Raw genomic sequence first — 14,475 nt, 5'->3', positions numbered from 1 at the left:
TCCAAGTTTTTCTTTACTAGGGGTAGTTTATAACATCTCTCTAGGCCATCACAAGTTAGAAGATCATCAGTATATCATAAATCTGTCTCAAATTTTGGTTCACTGTTTTTTAGAACAACCCTAGGAAATTGCTTTCAAAAAAGAGTAGCAATAAATGCTCAGCATTCTCTCTTTCACAGGAATATAAAATGCTTCAAAGTTTCAAAAGGTAGTTTTCAGAGTATGACAAACACTTAACTCAAAGATTTTCAGCCTTGCCTGGCAGGTTGTTCTTGACACATTCAAGGTGTATGAGCAAAAATGGGGGCAGTTTCATTTTTCAAATTGACTGCAAAAGTCTTAATGATATATGCACATTTCATGAAAATATGAGCTTTAGTATAATGGTCTGTTCACTTAGACAGATGGGACTCATTTATGTTCTACATGATTATACTAAAGAACTTCAGATTTAAGATGTTTGTCATAAACATAGTTAATTTATTATTTTGTGAGGGTTACTAAATCTTGGCCTCCCAGATTTAGGTAGATGTATGCAAAATTTATGATCGCGATTGTCTATAAATGACAGACACTGACAAAGCAGAAAAGTATCATTTTCTTCTATTCAACAGCACAAGGTCCTGTTGCTAGTGACAGGAAAGAAAGAAGATGAGGTAAAAAAGACCTTGCTAGTTAACTGATGGAGTCCTATGACCGTCAGTGGAAATGAGAAACTGTCATTTGGAAAACTTGGTCCCATTTGTATCACATGAAATCTATGAAATGCACAGGGGAACCCATAAAAATGATGAGGCAAGGGTCTCTGTTTTTATCTTTGGCAGAAATACTCTGACAAAATGGAAAATGCACTTTTATAAGGCAACAGAGTGACCACAAATTCTGGACTGCAGCCTTTCTACTCAAAATATACTGATCTACCAGTTATAACTGCTTTAGGCTCACACCTGAGCAACTGCCACCATGAAAGCATAACATAGTGACAACTAAAATGAACTGTTTTGAAGGATCTTGTCCCCTTTCCTCTTACATCTTTTCTAACATGGCTGTTTCGCAGTCCTCAGAGGCCAGGGTGTGATGTAAACAAAGCTCCCTGCACTCACTGGGAAATTTTTTAAATGGAATGATTCCAAATGGTACTGAAAATGTAGACCAAGCTGAAGGCAACACCAGGATGCCCTGATGGAGGCAGACAATTACTGCAAAGGAATTTAAGGATTATTGATAAAAGCAAACCCCAATGATCCCTTCATTGTGTCACAGTGCCTACCAAGAAGTCAGTGACACATTTAAAGTATCAGAGTCCTACCTGCTTTCCTGATAAAAGTCGTTTAGTGGTATCAGACCGCTTGTCAGTATACTTGTATATATTCCTCTAAGAGAAGTTTAAAATTTATGGGGATGATGGAACAACAACAAACAAGACTGAGTTCCTGCTCATTCCTGACTCAACCGGAACTTAGGTTGTATAAGTCATTTAATCTTTTCTGTGACCCGTGATCTTCATTGTTATCATATTTTTGGAAGTAGTATGAATGTGGTTACTATATATATTATTTATTCTTATTGTTGTAATGTCCAACCTTGTAAAAACATCACTAAGTTAGAAAGCATTTTGAGGGCAAGTGTCCCTTTTGCTCATTGCTATATGCTAGTATCTGACTATATATGCACTATTCCATAGTTTAGTTAATAAATTATTTTGAGTAAATAAATGGACTTTATTACATGCATGCCTGATAGATAGATAGTATTTTCAACATTACCCATCATCCTATTGTTGAGAGGGTCATATAAAACATACATGTGCCTGGACCTTTTAAAGTGAACAAAATTCAGGTGCCCCTATTGTTATCCTTTATGCAGAGGCTGCTAATCCTATATTTGCTGGTAATTGCATTTGTAAACATATTTGTGGCATCTGAATAATTCTCTTTCCTCTGTCCAGACATCAACTAATGCTGAGTTCTATGTAATTTCATACATTTTAATCTAGAAATGCATACAGTTCCATCATGATATCTAATTACTTTTAAAAACAAAATACTAGACATATGTCTAGACATATGAATTATTAGGCTTAATATCACAATGCTTTATTATTTTTAGGAAATAAGGTCTGTCAAAAACTGTATTTTTGAAACTGTTATGAGTTGTTAAATGCTGTCACAAACGGGCCTTCAATCTGATGTATGGGGCTTATTATCACAGGGATGTGTACTGTCATATGGCATTATGACACTTGAACTCTAGGGAGAAATTTGGGTGCAGGGACTGGCCAGTATGTTCCAGCCTTCTTCCTGAGGCTGTTTAATGCTTGCTGTGTTTTGACCCCAATTTTCCCAAAGCACATTCTCTTCTCTCATCCTATATTTCAAATGCCCCCTAATGCATCGTTAAAAGTTGGGGCAGATCCTAGGAGACCATTAAGACATTCTTCTGTATTTTCCATTCAATTCTACTCCAACTTCTAGAACGTGAAAGAGACATTAATTCTAAACTCAACTTCCTTTAATGAAATAAATATTTTTAAAATCAGCTAGTTAGAATTTCTTACAATAGAAATTCCTGCTCTTGTAGTTTTAGTACTTTTAAAAAAATTAACCTCCGAGAAAAAGAAGGCTTGTCAGATATTGTTTTTTACATGTTGTCTCCATTATAACATAACTGTTTGTATTGCATGGAACAAGATCAATCTCAGCCAAAGTGTGTTTCCAAATGTAACATAAAAGAGAGAAATAGGTGTCTCAAGTGCTAACATAGTAGGTAAGAAGGATACCTAGCTCTTCAATGCTTGCTAAGTCACATACTAATAATATATTCTTTGTGCTCTGGAGGAGCAGAGAGGCCATTTGTGGGTCCCATGTTCCTCATCAATTACTCTGAAATCACTCCTCACCTAAATGGCACCCAGTGAATCCCAGGATGCTAGGAAAGAAGCATCCTGGGGCTCACTAAGTATCATTGGTTCTTTTCTTTTCTTTTCTTTTTGGTCGGTCGTGGGGCTTGAACTCTGGGCCTAGGTGCTGTCCCTCAGCTCTTTAGCTCAAGGCTAGTGCTCTACCACTTGAGCCACAGCACTGCTTTCAGCTTTTTCTGCTTATGTGGTGCTGAAGAATCAAACCCAGGGTCTCATGCATGTTAGGCAAGCACTCTACCACTGAGACACCTTCCCAGCCCCTGGTTCTTTCTTGTTTCTTTCTTCTCCCACAAAACGTACTGTTATTGGACACCTTTATGCTGTTAAAATGGATGCTAAAACAAGAGATGAGAAAATGAATTAGTTGGTCCCATGGATGTTGAGAATGCCTGGGATTGAAAACTAGCAGTTCAGACATCAAATGAATCATATTTTCAATTCTCACTCAAAAAATCTAAAAATCACAGATAATACTTTAGACTGTTTGATAGCTCTCCATTCAGAAGAAAAGGTCCAGTGCTAGGGAAGTCAAGTCTCAAGAGATTTGTCAATCCATGAATTTTGACTGTGGTTGTTAGTCTAATTTATAATTTCTGGCTGATTGTGGAGGCAATGTTCTCTGACATAAAACATTTCAGTCAATTAAATATCATAGTTGTTACTCCTCTTCCTACTCCCTTCTTCTTTATGGTCCACTTAGACCAATTGCAAAGGACTAGTTTTTGTGTCTTATCTTTTTTCTAAAGTAGGATTTTAAACTAAATGAAGGCCAGCAAGCAAATGATAGTTGAAAAAACTGTACAAGCTTTATAAAGATTTAGAAATGGGTAGTTAGCGACATACTGTCATATCCTCTAGACCAGATTTCCCATCTGGGAAAAGCTTCTAGTTTTCCAGTTTTAAAAATTCTATCAAACACATGTGAAAATTCTTATTCTTATTTAAAAGCTATATTCAGCTGAAGGTGACAAAAGAACATACATCTATTTAGCAAATACAACCCACTCAATTTGAAGATAGTATCATCTTTCACTGATTTCTGTGCTGCTTTTGTAGTTACTGTATAATAGAGCAAATAAAATGTTTCACTTGAATTAATACTTACGGAAAATGTGGAAAGACAACTAATTTGGATGAATCAGTCAATGAGTGACTATACAGATTTTGAGTAAAACAACATAAAAGAAATGAAGTACAAATACAAGTTATTTCTCTACTCTTTTTAATCCAAATCTGGAATGTCCCACAGTAAGTAAGGTCAAAACTGTTGGGCCACAGGTCTAATGGTGTGAGAGTAAGGGAAGGAGGCAAATAGGGAATGTAGCAGAGGGAGAAGATCATGCAGGATTAAAATACCACACATCTACCAAAGAGATATAATGTACACTCATTTTTAAAATTTCTCCTTACTTGTGTCCTCAAGCTCAATCTTAGTTCTCTTTCCTTATTTGTACTACTGTTTCTCTTGACTGCTGTATTCCACTAACTAGGAACTAACTCTTTGTATAGTGAGCATTAATTCCAGTGGATATGGGATTCAAGTGCTGTAAGAAAATGCTTGAATCATCAAATTTTTCAATATATATTAATTGAGTACTTTATAGGTATAATAGATGCTATGAATATAACCCAGGCTTCTTCATTTGGATCTTCTATTTCTGTACCATTTTTCATTGATTTATCCCTGCTACCCTTTGAGAATTTTTTCTACTTCCTTTTTGTCTTCCTTACTTTCACTGCTATCATTGGAGGAAACACAATCCCTAAATATAACAATGTAACTTAGATGAAGCATTAAGCACATTCAGTAACAATGTTAGAATGTTAATAATACTCACCAACTGTTTGATTAGCTCAAGTCACATAACCAGTGGAAGGAATGAAGTGACCTTTAACCTTTACTATTTTATCCTTTTACCTTTAACTTCTGTTGAAGGTAAAGACCATAACTCAGGTAATAAAAACCTTTGGTAGAGTATTGTTACACAAAGGCAACAATAGCGTGTGGGAAATGACATCAGGCAGGAAATCAAAGCGATGATGGATACTGCTCTTACAAACCCTTTCCAAACAAGGGTATCCAAACTCTGGATACCCTTGAGCAAATAACTGTCACAAAGCTTACCTTACACCATGATTTGCAATTTTTTGTCAAAACTGCGATAGTATATGATATTAATATTAGACAATTGTGGGTGAAAGATTAATTATATTACATAAAAAAGGCTTTGTTCTTTGGAAGGGGAAATGTGCTATGTAATAATCTATTATTTATTACTTCTTCAGATGTCATGACTTAGTAAACTTATCATATATAAAAATAAAAGTCTTCATTACCAAGTTTGCAGCTCACTTCTAGGCTGCAGTTCTTTTGGAGCCAGCACCTATAAGGCACAATCAATAAGATCCTTTCCTACGCAGTCTTTTTGTCTGAATAGGTTTTCTGAACTTTCCTTTTAGAATAATGGATTTGCCCTTCTCCAAAGGCCCTAGGTGGCCATGAGAAGTAATTCTGGAACCTCTCTTCAAATGCTACAAGGATTTTGAGAGAGGAGAATAAGATGTGGGTGTATACCACAACAAAGAAGTCCCTAAAGCCAAGGTCGAAGACAAGGAAAGGAACCAGTCCTTTTAATCCCCTTTAACAGAAAATGTTCTTGAGTTAGCAACAGAAACAGATGACACATCCATCATGGGCCTGAGGGACAGATGTAAGAGTGACAAAGCCTATTAACCACTTAGTTTCACTGTATCCAGGCTAGGAAAATGTTTTCCTCTCTTTCCACTGAAAAAACCTACTCAGAAAAGTTGCAATGTTATATTCAAGCAACATAGACTGGTCATACAAGGTACACTCATCAGTAGTCTGTTTCCAAGTATACATAAAGTTCTTCTGTTAAGTAATTTTGAGAGAAACTCTGTGAAGATATTAAAACATCAAAAACTTTTCTTACTAAACATATTTCCATATTTATTAGTAATGTCTCTCTCTCAGAAAACATCACTCTTTTAAAGTCTACAATACAAAACAATGATAAAAAGAATAGAAAGGAACAACAAGTTAGTATTTTTATCCATTTCCCAATTTTGTCTAAACACAAGTCTGTACTTATTCTCATGCACATATGCTTACATATATATGTATATATAAATTTACACACACATATATACTAAATGTACATATTTCACAACACGGAATGGCAACATATCAAATGCTTAGAGTTTGCGCTAATCCATTTTTCCTGGGAAGGAAAATATGTTAATATTATGAAAATAAGACATGAAAAGGAACATGCTACCACTGAGGAGAAGACAGGACTGAGGCGCGAGAAGAAACAGGAAGAACACAAAGAACGTAAAGAACAAAAAGTGTCATTGACCTGATTTGTCAGAGCTGTTGCCTGTGATTGGAGTGACGGAGCAGCTGGGATTAGCCTTTGCGCTGTCCTTGGAAGAAACCATTTTGGGTTTATTTTTCGTTGCCTCTAGTGCTTTGACCTTCTTGGCATGTTTACTTCCTTTGTAGTGGGCCTCGGCCTGGCTCTACAAAGGAGAACAAATCAGGCTCATTTTTTGCTACTTACAAAACAACACGATGGATGATCATGCAGGAAAAAGTACATTCAATCATAGGCACCACAGACATTTACAGCTCAGTACTTAACTACATTTCTGACATGTAGTGAAGTAATAGACCGATATCTAAGAGGATTTAGAATAGCAAATCCCTCTATAAAACACAGAAGATTATGTCTCTACATACTAGCAATTGTAAAACTGTGAGGAAGATAAGCTTTGTCATCAATGGCCTCCCATGACTGTCCATTGTGGCTATTTTCAAACACTGGCTGACAGTAGCTACCTCTGAGTGCCTTACCTGTGCATGTGGGCATGACCTTTCACAACCGTTGCCCTTCAGCTAAAGACCCATTCTGTCCTGTATTTGGGCTATGCTCTGACACCAGATGGTGTGACAAAACTTGTCAATAAACGCTACTAAGTCAAAATGACACTATGTTTCAGAAACATCACATGTGCTTTATGTATCATTTCGGTGATTCCAGTTCCAGAAACAAATAATATATACCATAAAGGAGGGAAAATCTTTCATTTCTGAAATATGATTGATGAATCAAAGAAATTAATGTTCAATTATGTGCAAAGCATAATTGTGATATTAATGCTAAATCAAAAGGAGGGAAAAAGGGTAAGGCAAAAGACAAAATAAATTTCAATAAACTTAGAATATATTTACTGACATTTGGAAAATTTCTCTTGGCCTAAACAAAGTTTTTATGTTTTTTAGTATCTAGTACAAACATACACATTAGCGAAATAATCTAAGTAAGTTAGTCCATTTAGATTTCCTTCAATAGACTAAAAAATATAAACACATATTTGGTAAGTGTAAAACAAGACAAGTTTTTGTTAGTGGATGTTGAAAGTAATAAAAACTTTTTACATTCTTTTTCTTTTTACATCTTGTTTGTGGTTGGAGAAGACAGGGGCCAAATGAGGCTTCACACATACATGATCACACTTGCAAAGCCAAGTCACACATTGGCAAAAGTGAGCTAAATAACAAAACATATATGTTATGAGATATACAGAACTAAAAGTGAAGTGAATCAGTGAATTAGTCCAAAAATTGGCAGACTTCTGATTTGAGATTTGAAGAAAGGGATATATAGACTGGTAGAGAAAAGCACATTTAAGGTGGCAAAGTATTGGCCTAGGAAATGACTGGCACTGGTGTACTAGAACAGTGGGGATAGCTAGAGAGAAGGCCTTTTAGTATAAGCCAAGGGAACCAGATATGCTCCATGTGGAGAACTATGTCACTGAGATGAAATTCTCAAGAATGTGTGATGATAAAACTTTGAATGGGAAGATTTCCATAACAATTATTTATACATGTTATTGACTGAATATGAAAAAGAGAGATGAGACAGATAATAGGCTTTTAAGACAATACGTGATACTGAAAGCAGAGGGCATAAATAGAATGAATTTGTCTTAATTATAATAGTATCTTAGAATTTCCTGAAACCTTGGTTACTACTGGTTGTGTTGACTCGTGCTATTTTAGGAACTGTTTCACTGACAATTACCATATGTATATGGCACGTTTAGACTAAGCTATCCATTTTCTGACTTCTTGTCTTGTTTCTTTTCAGTTAAGCAGGCATATTTTTTTTTTTACTACCTTCAGACTTGGTTCAGTAGAACTGGTGACAGTGAACACCATTTCAATACCTACACCATTTCTAAGTCTTGGAGGGTGATAAAGCCAGCATATCTCAAGTTCATAAATGATGATGAAGTTGTTGGTGCTAAACATGATAGCAAACGCAACCACAAGTGGCAAGGATCATGCAGTAAGTTAAACACTGTAACCATGCATTTGCTGTCCCATCAGAATGCAAACATGATGATAAGACTCATGTCCCATTCTGAATTTCTGTGGTTTTTATTTTATAAGGGGTAGAGGTAGTTAGATACTGTATCACCTTTGTAGTCATGTAATCTAGAGATAGTTTTTTTTTTCCATTGCCACTGAAAACATACCAGGGATTTCCTTAGGTTATCACCTCTAGCATCCAAAGTCTCTAGCCTTATGCTCACTGCTCAAAGCCCCAAACTTCCTAACTGCCTGAATATTTCCGCCAAAATACCTTTCAATCTTTACCTAAATTATTGTCACTTGGTTTGCTCAAGGGCACCGCAAGTTGCCTGTCAAAAAACATCTCAGTTGAAGAGAAAAGTATAACATAATATTTATTTGTAAAAAAATGGTTAAATCTAGCTAGTGTGTTTGAGAAAGTTATAAGTTAAAGAAGTAAAAAAATATGTTGATAATGTAAAGTAATAATAATGGTGATTAATATTATTGAGCACTGTTCCAGGCATCAAACACTTTCCATGTATTAGCTCATTTCATCCTCCTAATACTCTGTGAGATAGAAAACCAGCATGACAAACAGGACATACAGAATGTAACTAATTTATCAAAAGTTACACAGGTAGGTATAGAGCCTTAGTAACTCAACATTTCTTAGACATATTTCCTTCATTAATTATGTACCCACACTATTAACTGTGTAACTTTATTGGAAGTGAAAAACTATATTGGGCACTGGTGACTCACTCAGGAGGCTGAGACCTGAGGAATTCGGTTTGAAGCTAGACTGAACAGGAAAGTCTGTGAGTCTTATCTCTAATTAACCAGCAAAAAGGCAGAAGTGGAGGTATGGCTTAAATGATAGAATACCAGCCTTGAATGAAAAAGCTATGAGACAGCATCCAGGCTCTGAATTTATACCCCAGCAATAGGCACTAGTGCACTCGCAGGTGCGTGCATGCACGCGCGCGCACGTACACACACACACACACACACACACACACACACACACAAGAATGAAAAACTGAAAATTACATATGAAGAAAAGGCACTGCTTTTAATGATTAAACCTTAATGCCACGGAAATTGCTGGGAATAAACACTATTCACCTAATGTTTAGGAAAGATACTGATGTACAACATTAGATGGGATCCTTTGGTAAATAGCTAATACAGTCCCATATTTGAGGTATGCAACAATTTCTACAAGATAACAGCAGCACACCTCTTAAAAACTCATGTTACCAAGTATATGCTAAGCAGTGCAGAGTCACAGAATGCCCTTTGGCTAACTGAAAACAGATTGCTCTAAATAAAACTTCCAAGTACAAGATAGACAGAATATAATTTCTCATGACTATTTCCTGGCATTACTGCAGGAAGTTAACAGCATCAATTAGCACTTACATAATGACACAGCTAAGTGACACCTCTCTGGATGCCAAGGTGGAAAGAATGCTCTAAAACCACGACCCACTTTCTCTCTGAGTAAGGGGCATGTAGAGAAGGTAACAAGAGTCCTCGTGTCCACTGACTGTTGTTTGGAGGAAAGTAGGGTGCAAGAATGTAGAACAAAGAGAGTTCAAGGCACCACTCATTCCAGTATGGCATCTTTCCAGGTCCTTGTGGTATTCTTGGTAGTGGCACTTTGCTCTCATAAGTTCTCTATCTGAGACAGTGTCAACAGCTTCTGCCTCCTGGGCAAATCTTCAAGTGAGAGTGAGACACTGTTAAACAGCAGTGAAATTGAACTGACTTCATTATCTAGGAAACTCCTTAATTGAAGGGTGAAAGAAACAAGGACAAATGCCAGAGTCCCACAAACCAGTTGACCTGCCAAGTTTAGTCAATAATGGCTCCTATATCACTTCTCAGATACTCAGTTGGTGGAGCTGACTTATTTTACACTCACTAAGCAGCAAGAATGGCTTGCTTCTCATCTACACAAGCTACTGTGCCCCCATCTGGTAGATGCCAAAGAAATTTATTGGCAAGAATTGCCAGAATTAGGGTTGGGATGGTAACTGAGTGTTAGTAGAATGTGTGCTTGAATAGTAGTAGAATGTATACATGGCCTGAGTTTGATCACCGGTACCTCAAAAAGGGGAAGGGAAAAGAAGGTCCTATAAAGAATCACAAGACTTTACCCTGACCTCCCTATTAAAAAATCCTAGGTTTCTGGGTCTTCTTTGGAGACCACTCCAGTTGTTACCCACCAGAATACTTACTGCCTAGCATCTGTAGAATAGCATTCCCAGGAAAAGACATACTACATTTATTTTTTCATACATTAGTCTTCTTTGGTACCAAAGCTCTTCACTTTCCCAAATCCTCTATAATTCTTAGGACCCCACTGGTCCAAATAAAATATGATGAAATACCATATTGCTTTAAAAATAAAAATGTAACAAAATATTCCCAATGAGAAATTTCTAAAATTCACTGTGTTCTCATTTTTAGTTTGACCTTATTTCTAATTTGTACTTCAGAGAGATAGCTAGGATCTTGAATTAAGATTTTAAAAATATCTTCAGTTTGTATGGAAAGAATAGTGTAAATATAAACTCATAAGGAGATTGGGGAAAGGCAACATCCCTGGAGAGAGTACCCTATTTTTTAATAGAACTAATCTTTTTTTTCACTTTAAAGAAGTAATTAAATCTGTTTCCTTAATTAAAGAAAATATATCATCAAAACTACACATTTTTTTTCCTAAGACATGTCAGTGTATTATGAAGCGTTATGAGGGAAATAGCAGAAGTCAGTAAATTTAAAAGAACAAAACAAAAAAAAAACTTATACTCTAAAATGCCAAATAAAATGTAGGTCATGTAAACTACCATAAAACAGGCTCTGCTAACAAGGGAAAACTAGATTATTTATTTTACAAGGAATTATTTAGCAACTGCCATGTGTTAGACATAGTGAAAATTTAAAATAAAGACTTTCTACTTGAAGAATGGTAGAAGGAAGAAAAGAAACATACATGTGACTATGACCCAAAATCCAGGTTAGAAAATAAAGGGGAGAAAGGGTGGAAAATAGAAAACATAGAATCATAACAAACTATAGAAGTCAGAAGAGAAGAATCTCTTCAGGTGGAATGTTGATGGAGGCTCATGGAAAAGAGGCCTCAGAAGTGGGCAATACTGCAGACATTTTGGCAGGGAGGTGTTTAGGGCAAAGGGAACAGAATGTTCTAGGATACTGCTTATGCATTGCATGGTATTCTCTATGTATAGCTTCTCTATAACACACAGACATAAAGAGAACAAGGAAATATTGCTGTTTTTACCTTGAAAATAGTATTCTCTTGTGAAATGGAAATAAATCATCATAGCAATCTTTCTTCATTATTCTCTCTCTCGCTCAGTCTCTCTGTGTGTGTGTGTGTGTGTGTGTGTCTTCCTTTCTTTTTCCTCTATCTTTTTGGTGGTTAGCTGGAGGTAAGAATCTTATGAACTTTTCTGCGCAAGCTGGATTCAAACTAGAAGCCTCAGATCTCAATAGCAATCATTACAGGTGAGCCAACAGTAGCCATCTCATCATAGCACTTTTAAAACAAATATCTTACCTACGTTTAATTAAAAAAAATGCTTATGTCACCTTATGGATGCTGCCTGTATTGCAGCTTTTATCTGGTATGGTACAAACAATAATCCTATTTTAAAACAACCAAATGAAGCCGAGCGCTGGTGGCTCAAGCCTGTAATCCTAGCTACTCAGGAGGCTGAGTTCTAAAGATCGCGGTTCAGAGCCAGCCCAGGCAGAAAAGTCTCTGAGACTCTTATCTCCAATAAACCACTAGAAAACCAGAGGTGGTACTGTGGCTCAAGCAGTAGAGCACTTGCCTTGAGCTGAGGAGCACAGGGACAGCACTCAAGCCCAGAGTTCAAGCCCCACGACCAACCAAAAAAAAGTAAAATAAAAAAATAAAATAAAACAACTAAATGATTTCTTTTGAACATGCAATTATTTGAGATAAAAGTATAACACTTTAAATCCTATAGATAAAAATATTAAGAAACAAAGATTACTGAGTAGCTAAATAATCAACGGGACGAGACATACCCAGACAACAAGTTACAACATAGGAAATGAGATATACTCAACAATATAAAGATTGTTAATAACTCTTTTTGCTGATATTTTCTATTTTAAGGCCTGCAATATCAGTAATGACCTATGATTGGCTTTGACAGTCACTTCATTCAATACATCTGTGAAGATCTGTCAAAAACAAAGTCCAGACAAGGTTATAATTATTATGAGTTTTTCAGCTTAAAAAGACATAATGTCTTTGTGAATTTCTATCGTGTGAACACTATAGGTATTTTGTCTTACCTAGGAGATGCCATGGACATCTTCCTTATACAGTTCAAAGGAGTTCTATCCTGTGGATGTAATAGGCCGAGATTCTGCATATTGTTTTCCATACTTACTGTGTTTACAGCATAGTGTACGCATAAAATAATACATGACCTCCAAATATTTCTATATCACTGCAGAGAAAAATGGTGACATTCTAGGAAGAAAATGATGTATAGTCTAGACTGTTAATTCTCTCTGGGCCCAATTTACATTACAGCAAAAGACAGAAACAGAATTCCTCTGTTGCAGCTATTTCAAAATACCACTATTGAATACATGAGCATTAAATATATGTTCATCCACATTATTATTAGAATATTCCAATATGGGGAAATTAATCAATTTTTTAAAATGCTGAAGTCTTCAGTGGGCTTTAAGTTAATTTTTCAAATGATCTTGTTAGATCAGAATATTGATGCTCATGTTTTGTGGTACATGAGTCATTGGTGAAATTACATTACCCACTGAAACACAAAGAGGCTATGAAAGAACCAAATAACTGACAGAATTTATGTGGGGAATTAGCAAGACAATGAAGCTGCAGTATACTAAAATACTTCTTTTTAAAAATAAATAGAATGTTTTCTTATGGAGTTTTCAGTAAACAAAACTTTGTCTCAGTTTCTCAGTTTGATATTTCACTTTAATTATTTGAAGGTGGATTCTTAATTTTACATGATTTCTAGCATTCTTAGCTTTTTCCCCTAGGTAGCCAATTAGATTCTGTATTACCAGTGTAGGGCTGAGAAGGCCAAGGAATAAGAGATATAATTGAGTGTAGTCCAACCCTTTCATTTGTTCAACTATTTTCTGCTCCTAGTTTTTGAATTTGATTCAAATTAGGCCATAATTTAAAATTATCTCTTTTTGAAAATAAGTGTAATATATGGGTGTGTTAAGGCAAGGTTTAAAAATTAAAAAATTAAAAAAATAAATTTCTTAACCCTATTTATCAATAATGGATATTATAGATTATATTTTGAAAAACTAATTCTCCCCACCAGACTAACAAAAAGATGTTTATGTGAAACTTTTCAATGTCAGTAAAGAACTGTAAAATAATATTTACTTAAAATAATATTTACTGTAAAATAAATTTACTTACTACTTTAGCAAGAAGTATTTAAGATGCTTATCCTAACAAAATAAGGCTATTTAAATTACTATTTTATGCTATAATTTTATAAATTTTGAAAGTATATTTACTTTGTCTTCCAAATGGAGGTCAGTGCCTGAATCAACTAATAATAAGTGTATATAAACTCTTGGTATGTATAAAAGAATTTAACTGAAGCAAGACGAAGCAAATGAACCCTGGTGAAGCCTGTTCTTAATTGTTCTCTCAAATCTTAAGGTAGACAAACCATTATCTTGACAAAGAATACACTTAACAAACTGTATTCTTGAAATTATTATACAGAGTAGAAACATGAGCATTTTGTATATTAACGTGATCTTAAATATGAAATAATGGAACAATGTATAATTTAGGAATATATCTAATTTTTAAATGACTCTGCATAATGGACTTAACCTTATAGATCTTCTTAGAATTTTTATGGATTATGAATATACTATCTTTTATTTTTATAATAAAGCACAAAACATTAAGAATTTACTTACTACCTTTGGGCATGTACTTTTATTTTCCCCAAAGCATTTAAAAGTAGAAGTTATCCACCTTCCTCAAATTAATTTAACATTTTATATGGAACGAGGGAATTTAATCTTCAGCTGCATTAAAATATATAGAAGGGTTTCTTAGATTTTGTAGTGATTTCAG

General features: G+C 35.2%; 1 protein-coding gene across 2 annotated transcripts in view; it reads right to left on the bottom strand.

The window, feature by feature from the left end:
* Positions 1–14,475, bottom strand: part of Znf385b (zinc finger protein 385B) — a 279,057-nt gene that overhangs the window by 38,122 nt on the left and 226,460 nt on the right. For both annotated transcript variants that reach the window (XM_042688337.1, XM_042688338.1), the window contains one exon: positions 6,301–6,463. In XM_042688337.1, the coding sequence (XP_042544271.1) occupies positions 6,301–6,463 (163 nt within the window). The remainder of the gene's footprint in view (positions 1–6,300; positions 6,464–14,475) is intronic.

This window comes from Dipodomys spectabilis, unplaced genomic scaffold, assembly GCF_019054845.1.
Source record: "Dipodomys spectabilis isolate Male_0828 unplaced genomic scaffold, ASM1905484v1 ptg000115l, whole genome shotgun sequence".
NCBI lineage: Eukaryota > Metazoa > Chordata > Mammalia > Rodentia > Heteromyidae > Dipodomys > Dipodomys spectabilis.
This window is presented reverse-complemented; position numbering and strand designations above follow the sequence as displayed.